The following is an 18,671-nucleotide window of genomic DNA, read 5'->3' as shown; positions in this document are numbered from 1 at the left end:
CACACTCCCACAAGAAGTCGAAACTCTTTGAATCGCAGTGATCCATTGTTGGGCCAACAGCAATACGACAGTCAGTTCAAGAATCCAGTTATTGAACGTGATAATATCGGTGGCTTCCTAGTGAAGCTATTAGAGACCATTGTTCGATTGAAGCGAGCAATTGCTATAAAGAAATCTAAACTAAATCGACTGAAAGAAATGAATTCAGAAGCAGAAATTAAAAATGCAGCAGCAGCTGCATAAATTACTTTTGTTGTATATTCAAATTTTCTATTGAATTAAACATATTTTTTTTCTATCCCCAAAGAGGCAGTTTTTTAAAGTTTTTTTTTATTGAAGAATCATTAAGTTAAGAAGAAAAGAAAAAGTATTTAATCGTCGTTTTCTTCTTCACTGCTGCCTTCGCTGGATTGACCTAGCCATTCTATGAGTTTCTGCAATGGTGCTTTCAACCACTCTGAATCATCATCCAACTCATTGTGCCACATGCGGATAGCTTCTTCAGACACAAATTCCTTATCATAGAGATAATGAATAATCTGGGCAACCTTGGCTCTCAGAGCTGGTTGTTCTTCACAGTATTCCTAAAAGTTTTAAAAATAATAAAAAGAAAAAAAGGTCAAAATCTTTTTTTAAGAATACAAAAACTTCACACACGACTTACCTGAATTGCCTTCAAACAATCCAACATAGAATCATCGCTTTTTATATAATTTGAAACAACCATACCCAAGCGACTCAATACCTGATTGATGGCACTTAAGACATTTGTTGTTGTTGCCTCTTTAATTGGATCTAAACTGAATACCGCTTTGACGATATTGAAATTTACTTCCTTTAAAGACATATTGTAGACATAGCGAGATGAGTTGATTTCAAGAATCAAGAAATCCGGATTGGATTTGAGTTGAATTCCACGTGCCAAAGAGTCCAAGACTTCGGATAAAAATACTGTAGATGAGGTGCATGCAAGAAAGGAGCCACGCTATGATTAGCAGGAATATAGTTTCTATTGGTACAAGGTGATTACTATTTGCATCATCAGGTATTGGAGAGCCTTGGTGTGAATCATCATCTTCGTCACTGGTTGTTGAATTGTAATGGCTTTCGTCCGCATTGATTAGATGTGATAGTCTCATCATTTTTGGAATTCCTGTTTTGTCGATTGCGTTGGTAATTCATCTTCTGAATCGGATGCGAAGAGCTCTTCTGTGTCGTTGTTGAGGATGTAAACTTTGTCTCCGAATTTTTCTGTTTCATCTGTGTAAAAACTAAATGGATGATTCAATTCATCATAAATACTTTTTTAATAACTTACCATTTTCCCCATGAGCTTTTTTAACAAGAACTTTCTCTATATTCGACTTCTGTGGAATAACACAACCATCGCCAACCACCGAACCCAAGATAATTGATGATTTAGCTCCGATTTTCGATCCAGGCTTCACACCACAAAAACTTTTTGGCTGTTCGGGCGAGGGCATTTTGACGTCCTTCCATCCAAAACGATTCCACGATTGCATCTGAAAAAAAAAGAAACAAAATGAAAATTATTGAAAAAGGAACATTTAATTTTTTTTAATAACTTTCGATTAATAATAAATTGAAATAAAAAACATTTTCCAACACGATTCAATTATTTTACCTCGATATTTTATTTCGAACAAACATTTTAAAATACTTTTTTTTCTGAAAGAATTCTTTTCTTCCAAAACGTCAAAAAGTAGACTTCAAAAAAGACAGGTGCTACTCATTTTTATAAGAAAAATATGTAGATGGCCATAGTTTCTATGTACAAAAATGGTAGTTCAAGCCATCTGACGGAAGATGTCGCTACGCTAACTGAGTTCTATTTACCACTTTCTTCCACAGGCGCTAGTAATCATTGAACCACATTTTCAAAAATTTTGTATGGAAACGAGAATCAACTAGCAGTCCATATATAATAGGTCAATGTATTAAACATATTAGCAGAGTTTTCGTGAGTCTTTTGGAAAACCTAGCAGGAAAGTCTAGTAAGCAGATTGCGCTAGATTTAAGGTGACATTTTTCTTTTCCATGCTCTAAATTATAACAGATAAAAAATTTACAGTTGGTCCAGTTGTAAAAACGTGGTTCAGATTTGGTTCAGGAATTGAACTTGCTGATTTCGATGGATTAGCTGTGGTTCATTTGGTTCAAGCATAGATTTCCCAACTAATACTATGTTTCCACCTACGCTAAATCCGAGATTTAGCTAAGTAGATTTAGAATAAAGGTATAACTACAACGGCCACTTTTTGTAAAAAGTCAAAAAGTGAAAATTTTCAAACTCATTTTGTGACAGTTTTTCTGGCTAAAAAATTAAAAATAATGATGCAGAAAGCTTATTTTTTGGTTTAAAAAACTATTTTTGTAGTTTTTTTCCAAAAATAAATAGCTCTAGAAAGAAACAAAAAATTTTTACTTTTGTAAATTTTCCACTTTTTTACTTTTTAGGTCATTGTAGTTATGGCTTAAATCTCGAGATTTATTTTAAATCTACTTCGCTAAATATCAGATTTGGGTTCAGCTACCCTTAAATCTAAGATTTTCACTTCTTTCAATCCGAGATTTAGAATAAAACTCGAGATTTATGCTAAATCTACTTAGCTTAATCTCTGATTATGGGTAGGTGGAAACGTATGTCGTTTTCCAAAATTCAAGGAGTGACACTCCTAGCTATATAATCACTCCAAAAGGAGTGATTTCAAATTCCAAAATTGAAAAAAGAGTGAATTTTTTGAGTGAATTCTTCACTCCCAAAATTTTGAAGGAGTGACGGAGTGATTACCAATACTTCTACATTTGACTTCATGGACTGCTTGTCAAATTGTTGGGTGGTTGTTTTAACTTTTTTTTGTGAAGGAAATTATATTTATTTACAAAAAAAAATCAATAAAGTATTGTAAAAAATCACTAAAAGTGAATTTAAAAGATTGTGTTATTATTTTATTCATTAGGGGTATTCACGATCTGGTGCAACAGGCCTAGTAAAAGTGTAAAATTTTATTTTTTTACAATAGATCGTGAACGCACCTTTTCTTATCTATAGTAAATATTGAATGGAATCCATGATATGATTTATATCAGCTTCACTCTTTTTTTTTACGGAGTTGTCTTTCCACCGATGCTTCTTCTTTTTTTTTCAATTTTTTTATAATTTTATTCTTTGTTGTGTTCGGGTTAATTTATTTTCACAAATTACATCAAAAGAAACAAAATAAAAAAGAATAAGAATAAAAAAGATAAACTGTTCATCATGGGCGACACGCGACGGCGAGCTGCCATCTGTCAAAAAAATTTTACACCATTGTATTTTTATTTTGCAATAGGGTTAGGGTATAGCAAAAGTGCAAGACCATTGTAAAATTTCAATCCATATATTTTGTTGTTGTAGTGTTGCAAGATTTTACACTTTTGCACTTTTGCAATGATACTAGACCAGTTGCATCGGATCGTGAATACCCCTATTATTTCGTATTACAAACACATGCAAGCAAACGTCAAATCGTTCCACTTGTCAAATTCTTCGTGAACAAATTCCAAAATTGCACGAAAAAGGAGTGATTCACTCCCATAATTTTGGAAAACGACAGTAGTATAACACACTTCTAGCTTTTTTTAATTGAAATCTCGGAGGTACTACTCTTCGTAGAGCTTGTATACAGTCTGCTTCAGAATTTAATTGCTTATAAAAGTTCGAACTTGTTTAAAAACTTCTTGTAAGTTGTTTAAATACTGTTAAAGAAACTTAACCGAGAGGAAAGCTTGTTTGTTTGTTTTACCATACAAATTATCGAAAAATTTTAGCAGAGTTGCAGGCTTTAAGGAAAAAATATGAATTTCTGTCCCCCATGAAGGGCTTCAATATTATGGATGAATTTTGATTATAAAACACCCTGTATAACTATCCTGAATTATCCTTATCCGTTGGCGTAGTTCTGTTTATTACCTTATGATCTTTGTCTTTTGTATTCTGTGGTCCTCTTTTTGTGGTCGTTTTGTTTACGTACAGCCAGATAAAGAGAAGCAAATCAATAGAATTATCGATTATTTTATAAACGAAAGTATAATTTGTTTCAAAGTTGATTTAGAATTACTAAAAAAAAAAAAACATTTACTTCCTTAATTAGATGGAAGAAAAAGCCCTTATTATAAACATAGCCACAATTTTGGCCAAAGACATTGCTTTCGATCAAAAGAACAATTTTAAATGTCCGGTCCCATCATATCCTCCAGGCAAGCCACCACCTTTGTTACAGAGTGACGATGAAGCTTTTGATTTCTTTCTTCGTCATCATGTTCAAAAATCAACCTCAGCTGGTTCTTCTAATTCGAAAAGAAAGTATCCATCTGAAGAGAAACAAATCGATACTAGAAGTACAAAAATTGCAAAACCTAAAGATGATCCAACACCTGGCCGAATAAATCTTATACAGGATCTCACAGTTGATGTTTTTGAAAGCAATCTTCATCTAAACAAAAATACATTTCAGGTAAATTACACTGTGTTACAAAATAAAGAACATTTTAATTAAATAACTACTATTGAAGTGATCTATCAGAGGTTGTTGGTATGAATGAGTACCTATATCATATTATGGTTAGGTAGTAGTGGTTGTCAGGCGAATTACCCGACACACTTAGACCCTTATGGATCCATTGTGATACCACAGATGACTAGCAAGGTAGGAATTCACTAGCCGAACCACTCGGAGCTTCTTATGAATAGGGATAGACTTTTAACGTCCGCTTTCACTAGATCGCTAGTGTCCTCGTAGAAGCGTTCTACTAGGTGTAGTTTCCTTCTAATAGAGAGAGCAGGGCAGGTGCACAGAAGATGTTGAACAGTTTCCTATTCTTCTTCATCCATGCAACTTCTGCAGAAATCGTTAGAGAAATCGCCCATTTTTTTTGCGTGTCTACCTATTAGCCAGTGTCCTGTAAATTCAACAAACCCTCTGAACGTTTCAAGTCTCTAGAAGGCCATATTTGTTTAGTTGCTAGGCAAGTATTACTCTTGGTTGGTTTGCTTTAAAGCGTCCTGCTTCAGCATAAGTTTACATGTAGCGATAGGTATTCCTATATTGTTCCTTTCTGGTTGTAGAGGAGTGATTGTACCTTGTTTGGCGAGTTCGTCTGCCCTACAATTGCCTGGAATGTCTCTATGTCCCGGCACCCATACGAGGTGAATGTTAAACTGCTCAGACATCTCCCTTAAAGATGTTTGGCATTCGAGGACCGTTATTGAATTTATAGTAACGGAGACAAGAGATTTAGTAGCTGCTTGGCTCTCCGAGAAGATCCGAATATCCGTAATGGATATTACGTTTTCTCTGAGCCAAGAAAGAACCTCCTTAATCGCTGGGAACACGCTACATTGGTCTGGTAGGCGGAAGAAAAGACAGATTCAGTTTTTCCGAGAATACACCACTTCCTACACCTTCGTTGGTTTTTGAAACATCAGTACAGAAGAGTAAAGAGTCATTGTTCAGAATGCTACGTTCCTCCCATATAGTTCTGGAGAGAATAGAGGTCTGGAAATAATTATCGAACACCAATTGAGGTGTGGTATAGTCTAAACGATCCGGAATGAATCCGAAGTTGTTTAAGATGTTAGTGTGGCCAATATGATTGCTGGTCCACTGAAGGGTAGCTTTTAGACGAGTAGCTGAGTTTGCTGCTACTTTTTTGCTAAAGATGTCTAGGGTTGTGAGATTATATATCATATTATGGCACTTACTTTTCTAGACCCTCAAAATCTCAAGTTATGGTCAAAAAACCGTTTTTCAATGTTTTCATGCTTCAAACATTTTTAACTTTTCTTCGGTCAATTTGAGATGTTTTAACACTTTTAAATAGAGGAGTATTTGTTCTTTTTTAGAATATTTTCTTTTTATAGCCAAACACCAAATTGGTTGTAGATTTTTTAAATTTAATCTCAAAGTTAAGCATTTCTTCCACGTTTTTTTAGGATTCGGAGAACGTTTTAAGCTACATTTTAAGTTTTGATTTTTTTTTTAAACAGTTTTGGTGTCCTATGCAAAAAAATTGGTTGTAGATTTTTTAAATTTAATCTCAAAGTTAAGCATTTCTTCCACGTTTTTTAGGATTCGGAGAACGTTTTAAGCTACATTTTAAGTTTTGATTTTTTTTTTTAAACAGTTTTGGTGTCCTATGCAAAAATCCCAAATTTAATCCGATTTTCATGGTTTTTTGAAATTTATTAAAAATTTTGAGCGTGTTTGGGCAAAACTGACTTCAGATTCGGATTCAGCACGTTAAAATACGTAAAGATAGACAAGTGCGGTTAAAAGAACTAGCACCTGTATTATCATGGGCAATAAAAAAATGAACAAAGTTTTTAAATTTATATCTGAGCACCCAAAGATAACGTAGTTATAAAGAATAACATTTTTTCTAAAAATTAAGACCAAAACAAATTTTCTACCTCCTTTACTAGTTTATAGGCTTCCCCAAGCCAAATATGGATGGTGGCTAGATAGAGCCGATCTTATACCACAACAAATATAAGAGCCAGAACTAAAGGCTTATGCATCGGATTGATAAGTGAGATTAAAGAAAAATTAAGAACTTTTATCTATTCATACATTCACTCAAACAAACACATAATATTTAATGTTCTAATTTGAACAAAGACATCCGGCAGCATACTTGCCATGCCATCAAATTAATAGCTAATATGCATGCCCTTTTCCAGATGTAAACAAAATGTATCCAATGCACTACACAGTGTATTACATTGAACCTTATTAAGTAGATACACTGTGGAAGTAATCTGAAACGTCAGTGCATTCAAAATACTACGGGGTGCATCAGGTTGACCAGGAATGAAATGCGAGTGCATTTGTTGTTGTTTTTATTTTCAACATAAAAAGTTTACAATTTTTTTTAAGTTTTAAAAACATTTTTTGTTTTTTATGTACAAAATACAAAACATACGACAATGACAAAAGTCGTCAAATGCGAGTGCATTTAAAAAATATGTTTATAATTTAAAAGCGAAGTGTGATTTTAAAGTCGATGACCAAAGTGTATTATTTATGTCGAAGCGATCTAGTGTGTCAATGACTAAAATGTATATTAATAATTATCGCTAGTGTGATCCCTTCACAAAGGGTCCATGAAAAATTTTAAGTGCCCTTATATGATGTTCTCATTCATACCTACAACCTCTGAAAAGTCACTTAAAAAGTAATTAACATGTTTTTTTTTTTACTAAAAATTAATTTTCAAAATATTTGCAACGTAAACTTTTTCAGCAACTCTACAACTCAATCAAAGGACTCATCAAACCACTTCACACTAATAACACTGTGATCTCAAATCAGACTATCTTTTCTCTCGGTCTGTGGAAGCTAGCAACCGATGAGCATTTTGAAGAAATATCACGACGTTTTAAAATCCCCCTCCAAGCATGCCATTTAATAATACGCAGCTTCTGGGGAGTAATATCTGATAATAACGAAACCTTCATCAAATGGCCAAGAACTCAAACCGCCCAAAAACTGCACATGACCACCTTTCAAAAGAATGAAAATCTGCAACATTTTCGTCATCTTTTTGGTTTGGTTTCGATAAAACGACTTGATATCTTTCTTGAAAGTGAAGATGAAGAAACATCTGTCATTCTGCAAATCATTTGCGATGGTAAACAGCGAATCATTGATAGCTTTGTTGATTTTGCTACCAATTATAGTTTTGTTGAAAGTCCAATTGGTCAGTCTTTAGAACGAGATGGTGCTGGTGTTCCTAGAGGTTGTTATTTAATTGGTGGCAATAATTTTCCACTAAAACCTTATCTTATTCGTCCATTCGAATTGGAGTGTTTTCGTGATGAGAGTCGATTCAATGAGCTTTTGCGAAAAGCTCAAGCCATTTCCGATTCGGTTTTACATAAGATGATGAGACGATTCAATACACTTTATGCTCTAGAAGCCAAAGATATGAGTGAAGTACGGAAGGTGCTTCAGACAATATGTTCCTTGCACAATATGTGTCAGGAATTCGGAGACGAATGCATTCCAAATTGCTGGGAACGAAGTGAAAAATGTATTTTGGCATCAAAAGTTAATGAAAATAATCAAGGCGGGAGGAAGAGAAGATTGGAAGTAATGGAGGAGATAGTAAGTATTTAAACTCTTTTATGAGGCTTATTAATAAACAAGTAATTCAGTATTTCAAAGTAAACGTTTTCTTTTTGTTTGTTTATAGTTCTTTCGAGAAAGTTAACCTTCTCAGCAGGCAGTTTTCTGACAATTCAACTATACAAAAAAATGTCATGACTCCCCCTTCACTTATAGTTGTAAGGGATCCATATTTTTTCGTATTCGTGGATTGCCAAGTGTCCTTTAAAGTATTTTGGTGTCGGATTTCACCTAGTTCAGTATTTGTTGTGGTGTCATGAATATCTATATGCGGAGATTAGCAACAATGAAATTATCATAGTCAATGTCCTCGAAACGTTTGTAGATCTAGGATATTGAAAAAATGAAGTGCGGATTCACGTCAACAATTTTGTTGACTTTTATTTGACCCTAGGTAATATTGAGTAAAAATGATGACATTTTGCTATCTTGCAAAGTCGATCAATCCGAGTCCGTTGCCCGAAATGTTTTCGCGTAATCTATGCTTTCCGATGATAGCGTTAAAATCGCAGAATTCTTGATTGGTTGTAGAAGTCCTTGCAGTCGAGGGCCCCGCCCCGCTTGCCCCAATCGTGTGTACCCCCCTGAGTCGTTGTAAGTCCCTTCCACACATCAAAGAAGGTTAAAAAAGTCTTATTCAACGTTAAAACCATAATCAAAATTCAATCTATTTTTTTTTTGTAATTCTCTAACAGTTATTATTTTAAACTAATTTATTTTTTTTACATAACAATCAAATATTAGATATTTAAGAATCAAAGGTTATCAGTCCATATCTATGTTCCCTTTTCCTTTTCCTTGATTTGCTGCTCAAATCTTTCAAATTCCGTTGATGTTATTTTGTCAACCTCATCAAATACTTGTTGAACTTCAGTAACTTCAGGAATATAAAACTGAAGCATATTTTCAACACCATTTTTGAGTGTTACAATTGAACTGGGACATGAAGAACAAGATCCCTTGAGAATGCATTAGATTTTTAATTTTAATAAATATACTTTTTTTCTATGATCTATCTAGGTACTTACCTGCATTTTGAGTTTAACAACTCCATTGTCATAGCCCATAAATATGATATCACCACCATCTTCTTGAACCGTGGGTCGAATTTTACTATCAAGTAATTCTTTAATCATCATGACAGTATCATCATCATCTTCATGAATCTGAGTGTCTGAATTGGGTTGAGAAGATTCGGTAAGAATAGGCAAAGAACTTGCAAAGAAGTCCATGATTACAGCAAAGACTTCTGGTTTAATGACATTCCATTCAGCATCTTCGATTTTAGAAATTGTTATGAAATCACCACCAAAGAATACAGAACGAACACCCTCGATGCGAAATAGCAATTTAGCTATGACAATTCAATGTTCATTTTTATTTGAACGTTTTTAGTTACATTTAACTTACCAAGAGGACTACAGAAAGCTGCCTGGGAACTTGGAAAGTCCATGGTATTTCCTTTACCCAGAACAGCAACACCGGGTAGAAATTTTAAGCTGTCAGGGTTTGGGGTATCTTGAGTTTGGATAAACATTGAGCGAACATAATTAATAGATGTTTGGGGTGGTTGGAGCAAGGTGTTTTGCTTTTTGGTTGGACTATTCGATGCACTGCGTAGTCCGTTTGCTTGTGAAATGCTAGACAAAGTATTACATGTCATCAAAATATTTATTTAAATTATTAATCTACTATACTTACGCATTCGAAAAATTACGACTTATGGAATAAATAATTCCTGGATTACGAAGAGTTTTTAACAAAATATTGGACATTATGGAATAACAAAGGTCTTTATTTTTCTCGGTTGATCTCGAAATTCACACAAGATGAGAAATTCTATGAAATTTCTATGTTTTGAAGCTTGTCAAAAAATTGAAATAGGTTTGTTTCACAGTACACTGTGGGTTTGTTTGATTTGAGGAGAGAATTAGTAGACGCGTTTAACAATAGGAGATTATTAAAGTGCGAAACAAAATGTTAAGTGCTTAGAGGATATGGAGTGCTTGTGCTGTTAGTTCCGTGAAGCTTTTATAAAGGGCTCTAGTTTCTTTAAGTTTTTCGATGAGTGCATGCCTCCATTTTATTTTCATTAGATGGCTGTCATCAACAAGCGTGTTTATTTACAGCTGCTGAACCGCACTCGCACTGAAAAACGAAGGCAGCGACCCCTATCCATGTATATGGCGTTACAATGTATTAGTTATAGGAACAAGCACTCCATATTTTATATCCTCTAAGGTTGAGTACAATGTTTGCAGGTGCTTTTGTCAATGCAGCCTAGTACGCCAGCTGAAACGAAACAAATTATTTTCTCAAAAGCGGAGTGTTTCTAAATTATTTTCTAGGCTTACGAAAATCAAGCTAAATATACCGTCCCATACAAAATTTTCTCCTAAATAAAGCCTAGTACGCTGCTGATGCGAAACGAAATTTTTCATACAAAATTTCGTTAACGAAATCTTCAACGAAAAATTTCGTTTTGCTCTTCGTTTTTCAGTACGAAGCTCTATCGGAAAATTGGAGAGTTTTCACTCATTTGTCACTTACTTTTTACTGTCCTGTGCATGTTTCATGACTCCAAGAACAGTGTTGATGGTTTTTTTTCACTTTTAATTCATTTATTTCTTGCTTTAAAAATTATTTTCTGTTGATTTTTCTTGATTTTAAATTAATTTTGGAATTTTTTTATTGATTTTTTATTTTCGTTTCGCATTAAGCCTGGTACGCTGCTTGCGCTAAATTTTAGCTCCCATACAAATTATCGAAAAATTTTATCTGAACTAAAATGGATCCCAAATTATCGATAACTTGCATTGGAATTTTATCTCGGTTAAAATTTAGTGCGAACTGCGTACCAGGCTTTAGCAGCGTACTATGTTTAAGCCAAAAAAAATGTAGTGAAGAATTTCTGGCGTGTTGTGCACAAAAAAGAGTTTGTGTTATACTTCTCACTCGCAGAAATTTATTGAGTAGGTTCATACCATAACAAATATCTGAACTCATCTAATTCTATACATAAATAAATTGACGTTTGTAAAAGGTTTGTTTGTTTTCAAATGTTTATTTGTAATTTTTACTTCGCGCAATCTTTTTTATCTATTTTTATTTCAAAAGTTTTAAAACTGCATCACTTTGTTTGTGTGATTTTGTTTAAAAATAATAAACCTTTGTTTTGTGATTAAATTAGATTAAACTAGAATAACATTAAAAAATGAGCACATTCATGGGAATTTTCGATGAAATTCCTGGCATTGCTGTTGACCGTTTTGATGCAGATTGTTTGAAATCCAATTACCTATTCCTTTCACATTGCCATGCAGATCATATGGTTGGACTCTCGGAAATAGTTAATCTTTCTATTCCATTAATCACCAGTGAAATATCAGCAGTATTTCTTAAACATCAATTTCCAAACATATCCAATGCTATAGAAACAATAGAAATTGAATGTAAGTCTTTCTAACTTTAACTTCAAGTTGAGTCTTTTGTATTGTCTATTGTATTTCAGCGCCACTTGAACTCAAATACATCTTGAATGGAAACGAAATTGAACTGATTGTTACCGCCCTCCCAGCTAAACACTGTCCTGGCTCGGTAATGTTTCTATTTGAAACAACGACCCAAACAGTCTTGTACACAGGAGATTGCAGGTTTGACCCTAATCCCATTTTTGTTTGTTGTTGTTCATCTATGATTAAGGAATTCGTATAGCTATCTAGTATGACAGCTTTTTGCATTTTGGTATGTCTAGATTTTTAAGAGCTTTAATTGTTGATTCAAGCACTAATCCAGTGGTGGCAATTCATTGCCCAGGGCCACGTACTTTTGAATCTTCGTGATGTAGGTTGAATCCATATTGTTGTTATTTACAACTGCAAAGTCAACAAAGAATATTTTGTTTTGTCGTGGATGACAATATCTGGTCTGTTGTATTGGATACTGATGTCAGCCAGGACCGTCCTTTCCCAGTATAAGATATAATCTCTGCTTTCTGTAACCGACCTAAGGGCGTACTTAAAAGACGGGGATCTTGGCGATAGTCCATAGTTTTTGAAAAGCTCCTGATGAACAATTTTACTTATGTTATCAGTTATCATGCCTCCGTTTGTATGAGTTGCTAGCTAGGTTGGCACAGCCAGCAAGAATGTGTTGTACTGTTTATATGTACAGCTCCACAACGTCGGCAGTTATCTGTTTGGATGGTTTGATCGTTCACGATATATTTCAGGTAGTTTCTTGTTGGTATGACTTGGTCTTGAATGGCTATCATAATTGTATAGACATCGAATTTATTAACGGGAGCATAATTGGCAAAGTTTGCTGCAGTGTCTGCGTGACCTGGAGACCACATCAATTTTATGCTCTTAGGTAATTTTATGAGTTGATATCCGGATTTCACATATAAGCTCGGTACTATTGTTCGGATTTTGAATAGCATTCAGTACCGATATACTATCGGAACATAGGGTTGAGTTGCCTATTTTCGGCCGTCTCCAGTTTCCGGCCACCTTTCGGAATATCGTTATAACTAGTGATTTCGAAAGGGTTTATTCCAAATTTTCTCTCGTTCGTGCTGATCTAACATATAAGAGAACATCATAAGATTTGCCGAAAGGCGGCCGGAAACTGGAGACGGCCGAAAATAGGCAACTCTACCCTATTACATGTTTGCCTCGCTGCCGCTGGTTAAAACAATTCTTATGGCTTGGAGAATTGCATAGGCTTCTGCTGTGAATATTGAGATATCAGAAATGTTATCAATTGAAGCAATAGTTCCGTTTTCTAAATACACGGTTTTTGATCCATCCATGAATATGAAGTTCCCCCCTTCCGATTTTAAGTCTGATGAGATACTGGCAAACAGTTGCCGATATGTTATTAAGTTGTTTTTTTTTTTTGCAATATGTTGCTAGGGTCAGTATGATAGATTCAGGGTTGATAACCCATGGAGAGAAACGTGGAGGAGCACTCGTTAAGGGTTAACCCTTTCGGACCCAGCGTTACTCTCATGTAACATATTTTTAAAAAATCGTAAAAAATATTTCATTAAATAATTTTTTAGGTTTCGATGGCTTAATCGAAAGATAATAATGCTTAGTTATTGAATTATTACAAAAAGTTAGTCAAATATCATACCTTTACTTTTTTTTAATCGAAAAAGGTACTGAAATTCACATTTTTTTCATTTTTTTTTTGCAAAAATTTGTTTTTTTATATCTTTGCCGCCGGGTACAAATGGGTACCATAAATGAAAGTTTGCCAGAAAATGCGAAGTTGCGCTAATCGATGAATTTTTGAGCATTGATCCTCTTATTTTAATAGAAAAGAGTTGCTCTAAATTTATATTTTTGATACCAAATAAAAGAGAAAAAAGAGGTTATTCTTATTTCATCGAAAACCGAAAAGTGCATTTTTGTGACTTAACCCCTTTGTACCCGGCGGCAAAGATATATGGTCATAATTTTGAAAACAAGATATAAAGAATGTTAATCCAGAAAGTATTTTGTTTTTTTTGGCTTAGAAGAAGTACCATACATTATTGTTCTGTAAAAAATTATTTTCCCAGTTGTCCGACTTTTTTTGGTGGTCGTAGGCAGTGCATGTTACTTACATGTAACAAGAGAGTAACACATTAGATTTGCTATTTATTATTTTGGAAAATAACTTTTTGCTATTCATATTTCTTAGTTGTGGTGAAATTGAGTTGCTTTTTCAAGTACGGTCGCTATTGCAGATGGAATGCGCTTGATAAGTTTGTGGTCTATTGTTCTTTTGTTGTCATTGTTTAAAATTGAGTTTCTCGAGAACATAAGCTTGGCATATACTTTTAATTGACTGGTTTTTTTTTCGCTCAACCTGTGTAGTTGGAAATGCGTTTATACTCGTTCTAGCGACTTGGTTTGATAATATTAAGTATTGATTTCGGGCATTGGATGATCTTGATCTCGGGCATTGGATGTATATTATAGGCCGAGGCGATTTTACTTAAAACTAACATTTTATTAATATTTGAAAGGGTGTTAATATGCATATTACTTCGTTTACAGGCTAAGTATTTAATAACATTAGTTCTCGCAGCTAGGGATTTCTTTAGATGTAAACAGTGTTGTTTACATAAGTATTTACTATTATAATTAAGACCTAATATACTTAAATGATTAACATTTTCAATCAATATATTATTAAGTGTTATATCAACTTTGTTTTTTACACAAATTTAATTAAAAATCTTCCACAGAATTCTCCCATCTCATTTTCAGCAGTATGACATTTTAAAAAATAAAACGGTCGACTCAATTCATCTGGATTCCACATTCCTTTCCGAAAGATTTTATGAGTTCCCAACACAATATGAAAGTATATCGGAAATATGCTCACTTATCCATGAATGGCTTGAGATGCATTATGAAAACAAAGTTCTCATAGAAATGCCCGCTCAATATGGTGTAGAGTTCCTTTTCATGGCCATTGAACAAAAATTAGGACAGAAAATTTATGTCAATGAGAAACAATGGCAAAAATATGTTTATCTTCCTGCAATGGATCATTGTATATCACCAGATGCTAGTAAATGCAGAATTTTTACAAAATTCAAAGGTTTTTATGGAACATACCCTGATTATCCATTGAAAAAACTACGAGTCATTAAGCCATCGGCAATGTTTTGGAAAGATTGGAAACGTGGTGAACCTATTGTGATGCAAGTGGGTGATAAAAATGAGTATCGTGTTGCCTACTCTAATCATTGCAGTTGTTTGGAGTTGAAACAATTTTTAGAATTTATTAAACCAAAAAGAGTTAGTTTGAATGTTGTTCCGGATAATTGTCGACTTAGCTATGCGAATTGTTTGAACAAAATTTACGTTACAAACAATGAGACGATTATAACTGTAGAAAAGGAAGATGAAATAAGTTTTGATAGTATATTCTTTTTACCAAATCCATGTAATCTTAAAAGAAATAACTCAGAAGCTAAGCTTCTGCCGAAAAGACTGAAATCCTGACGAAAAATTATACATACATATTTTTATTAATTGATGTTGTTAAATTAGTATAAGAAATTGTTTTAATAAAATTATTCAGGTAAAATTAGTTTGTTTTTTTTGAATGGCTTGTGCTGTTGAGTTTTGATGAATTGAAGAAGAAAAAGCGTATCAATGAGCCTTATCTCGAATTCCATTCGTATCCGAAATTTGCCACGATTCCCGAAAAAATAATCACGGCATCTGTTCGTAATGGAAATTTTCATACAGGTCGTCACTACGATCGGATTTTGTGATTGTTTTTACGGGAATCGTAAAAAATTTTCGATACGAATGGAATTCGTGATGAGTCCGATAATGATACTTGATACAATGTGCATTCAAATTGGTTTTGGTGTTCAAAATGACACCCAGCGCACAGTGCTGTATTTTGATCTGAAACGTGGCCAAAAATCAATTTTCTCAATTTTTGCTCTGAGAATTAAGCTTGTTGGTCATAACAAAGCAGCCTTTTAGTGAAGTCTATCTACAAATTGGTCACCCCCACCATCAGTTACAACTACAAGAAGTGTACTAAGGCAATGTTTCTCGGATATGGACGGATTTACTGAAGAGGTGTCTATTATGTAATACGAACCGGGCGGCAAGTAAACGATACTAAAGTCAACGATAGTCACGACATAGAGCAATCGTAACGCAAAACTAAACCCGACAAATTTTTTTTTTTAGGCTCACATGCATTCTACCAGCAGACGTAATAATATTTATGACAGCTAAACGAAAACGATAGGCAAGAGTCAGTCGTAAAGATTAGATGCAAACAAATTCGTGACATCAGTTGTTCGATAGAAGGAAGCCACTGACCTTGTCAACCATATTTAAAGGCAAGTAGTAAATTTTTAAACAGCAGTTATCAAGTTGAATAAGAAATCAAAATTTGTTTTAACTCTTTCCGGGGCAGTGATATGAAAATCGTACCAACAATTTTAGCATTTTTTTAAGATTTAATGTGCAATGGTATTAAATTAATACCACTTTTCTACGTAAGTTGAAACCAATGTCTTCAAGAAAAAAAATTTACATGGAAATGTGATATTAATTAAATACCTTTGCACATTAAAGCTTGAAAAAATGCTAAAAAAGTGGTGCGATTTTCACTGCACTGCTCCGAAAAGAATTAACTATAGCCGTGTTTTATCGCTAACTCAGTACTTAGCTTAATAAATAAACATTTTATATTGTAAAAAAAAAAATAAACGATTGCTTTGATTTATTATTAGTAATTTTTCCTTGTTGAAGGGACAAAAATGTGCAAGTTTAGAAAAAATAAAATGTATTTCTCTGAAAAATTTGAAAAATTCATTGGCAATACCAATACATTTTGAGGATAACTTTCGTTTCCATGTTCGGAACAAGAGGAAACATTCCCAGGTATATTTTTTAACGCGTTCCACATTCGTGTAGTGCGGCTGTATTTGACGGTACGTCCGAAATTTTACTCTAGGGTAAACTGATGTGCATTCCTTTAAGCGCGATTATTATTACTCTGAACAACGTTAATTCAGAATAGCCCCATACGTTTCTGGAACTCTTCGTTCTGATGCTTTTTCAAAACACTTTGTAAGTTGTCTAGAAAATCACGATGCCTGAAACATCTAAAACCAAAAAGAAAACACAATTGTTTATTTTTTTATTTTATTTCTTTTTTTTGTTTGCTCATTTTAACTCTAAAATCATTTTAAGATTAAGAATGACAGTTATTTCTCGTTTTTTTTTGTTTTTTTTTTCAGTTGATTTTTTTTTTTCATTTCTTTTTTTTTTTTTTGTTTATTTTAAAATTCTATTACATATTCTTAATTACTTTTTTATATTGTTTTATTTTTATTTTTGTTTTCTTTTCCTTCATTCATATTTTATATTCCTCCATCATCATTAATAATTATTTTCTAAATTTTTAATTAATGGGAATTTTATTGATTTATTTTTTCTGCTTTTTTTTTATTTATTTAAATAAGAGCGCATAGTTGTTTGTAAATTACTAATTATTTGTTTATATACGTTTTTCATACTTATAAAAAAAAAAGAATAACGAACTTTAAATTTAAACATTTTTTTTTATGAAGAACTTAAAAAATAAAATTGTTGTTTTAAAACTAAACGGCTTAAATAAACAAAAAGATTTTTTACATATTTTTTTTTTACTTTTAGTTTATTACTCACTGTAACATTGTCAATTTATGTTCCATGTTTTATAGTACTCATGTGTTTTGTAATCTCGTTTTAAATTTTTAATAAGAAAAAAAAATAATCTTCATGCTCGCATTCTGGGTGAATTTAAATTTATTATATTTTTATTTTAAATAAACTTAATTAGGTATGTTATGTGAAGGTTTTGAATTTACAGTTGGACTTCCTCCCTTCTCTATTATTTTTATTATTAAAAAAAATGTCTCTTTGTCCTTTAAATTAAAAAAAAGACAATAATTAAAAAAATACTGTTTACACTCTTTGTTTTTTGTTTCTTCAGATTTAAGAATCTTGTTTTTATTTTTATTTTTTTGTTAATGTATGTATTTGTAGTTCCCCCTGAATAATTTATTTTTAATAACTATTTGTATTTTATTAAGGAACAGACAAGAATTTTCTGCTAATTGTTATATTTTTTGTAATAATTCGAGACGTGGCAGTTGATAAATTTTCAATAACTATTCATTTTTTTACTTTTCCATGATTTCTATTGTTTATATGTTTTTCTTTTCCTTCTATTAGTTGTAGTTAATGAATTGTTTTGTCTATTGTTTTAAAGCCAAATTTTATGCAAAAGTTTCTCTTGTTTTACTTATTTGTTTATTTTTTTTATATAAATAGGAATCTTTCGAGCCTGAAATTGTTTCTTTTGTATGTTTTTTTTTTTATTGCAAACAAGTTTTTTAAAAAAAATGTTTATACTTTGTTTGACATTTTTCAATTTAAATTGCATATTTTGTTAAATAAAAAAATTAAAAGAAATTTAAAAAAATACTTTATTTTTACTTTGTATGTATATAAAAATATTTTAAAATTTGGTTTAAGTTTTATTTAAACTGAAAAATATGAATCAAAATTTTAATTTATAGTTGCAGAAAGTAATATAGTAAATTATGTCGCTCTGGTTTTATCCTTAAAAAAAAATTGCCATTTCTACATTGCCCAGCATCAATTTTAAGTTGTTATTGGCCTTAAGTTTAAATTGGCCTTACCATAAGTCAGAAAAAAAAAAACCTATAATCACAACAATTCTTCGGTACGGGTTTGTGAATGTTTCAACTTATTTTTGAAAATTTGGATATCTATTTCAATATGCATTAAATTGCAATAGTTTCCGTTAAGACATTTTAATAGGACAGAACCTAAAAGATTTCTCTACGATCGTCGATTCCGGATTGTGTCAATTGATCAAAATCCTGATCATGACTGAAAAAATGAAGTTTAGATTGGAGCAATTACATTACTGAAT

At 32.6% G+C, this 18,671-nt stretch overlaps 4 protein-coding genes across 4 annotated transcripts; 2 read left to right on the top strand and 2 right to left on the bottom strand.

Moving 5' to 3' along the window:
• Positions 1–274: 274 nt before the first annotated feature.
• LOC129910076 (translation initiation factor eIF-2B subunit epsilon-like) lies at positions 275–1,661 on the bottom strand. The gene is made up of 5 exons (XM_055987330.1): positions 1,646–1,661; positions 1,319–1,523; positions 1,031–1,260; positions 665–951; positions 275–584 (listed from the first exon to the last, which is right to left on the bottom strand). The coding sequence occupies exons 3-5, from the start codon at positions 1,140–1,142 to the stop codon at positions 372–374; spliced, it is 612 nt and encodes a 203-aa protein (XP_055843305.1). The 5' UTR covers positions 1,143–1,260; positions 1,319–1,523; positions 1,646–1,661; the 3' UTR covers positions 275–371.
• A 2,299-nt stretch (positions 1,662–3,960) lies between these two features.
• Positions 3,961–8,180, top strand: LOC129909559 (uncharacterized). Its single transcript, XM_055986633.1, has 3 exons — positions 3,961–4,088; positions 4,155–4,517; positions 7,305–8,180. Exons 2-3 carry the CDS (start codon positions 4,155–4,157, stop codon positions 8,178–8,180), a joined length of 1,239 nt encoding a protein of 412 aa, XP_055842608.1. The 5' UTR covers positions 3,961–4,088.
• Positions 8,181–8,863: 683 nt separating this feature from the next.
• LOC129910073 (NFU1 iron-sulfur cluster scaffold homolog, mitochondrial-like) lies at positions 8,864–10,049 on the bottom strand. Its single transcript, XM_055987326.1, has 4 exons — positions 9,891–10,049; positions 9,600–9,829; positions 9,218–9,543; positions 8,864–9,148 (listed from the first exon to the last, which is right to left on the bottom strand). The coding sequence occupies exons 1-4, from the start codon at positions 9,962–9,964 to the stop codon at positions 8,966–8,968; spliced, it is 813 nt and encodes a 270-aa protein (XP_055843301.1). The 5' UTR covers positions 9,965–10,049; the 3' UTR covers positions 8,864–8,965.
• Positions 10,050–11,245: 1,196 nt separating this feature from the next.
• On the top strand, positions 11,246–15,549 carry LOC129910069 (protein artemis-like). The gene is made up of 3 exons (XM_055987323.1): positions 11,246–11,641; positions 11,701–11,842; positions 14,431–15,549. The coding sequence occupies exons 1-3, from the start codon at positions 11,404–11,406 to the stop codon at positions 15,194–15,196; spliced, it is 1,146 nt and encodes a 381-aa protein (XP_055843298.1). The 5' UTR covers positions 11,246–11,403; the 3' UTR covers positions 15,197–15,549.
• Positions 15,550–18,671: the final 3,122 nt, after the last annotated feature.

The sequence above is a fragment of the Episyrphus balteatus genome, chromosome 2, assembly GCF_945859705.1.
Source record: "Episyrphus balteatus chromosome 2, idEpiBalt1.1, whole genome shotgun sequence".
Taxonomy (NCBI): Eukaryota; Metazoa; Arthropoda; class Insecta; order Diptera; family Syrphidae; genus Episyrphus; species Episyrphus balteatus.
Note: the sequence above shows the minus strand (reverse complement) of the source record. Positions and strands in the feature narration are given on the sequence as shown.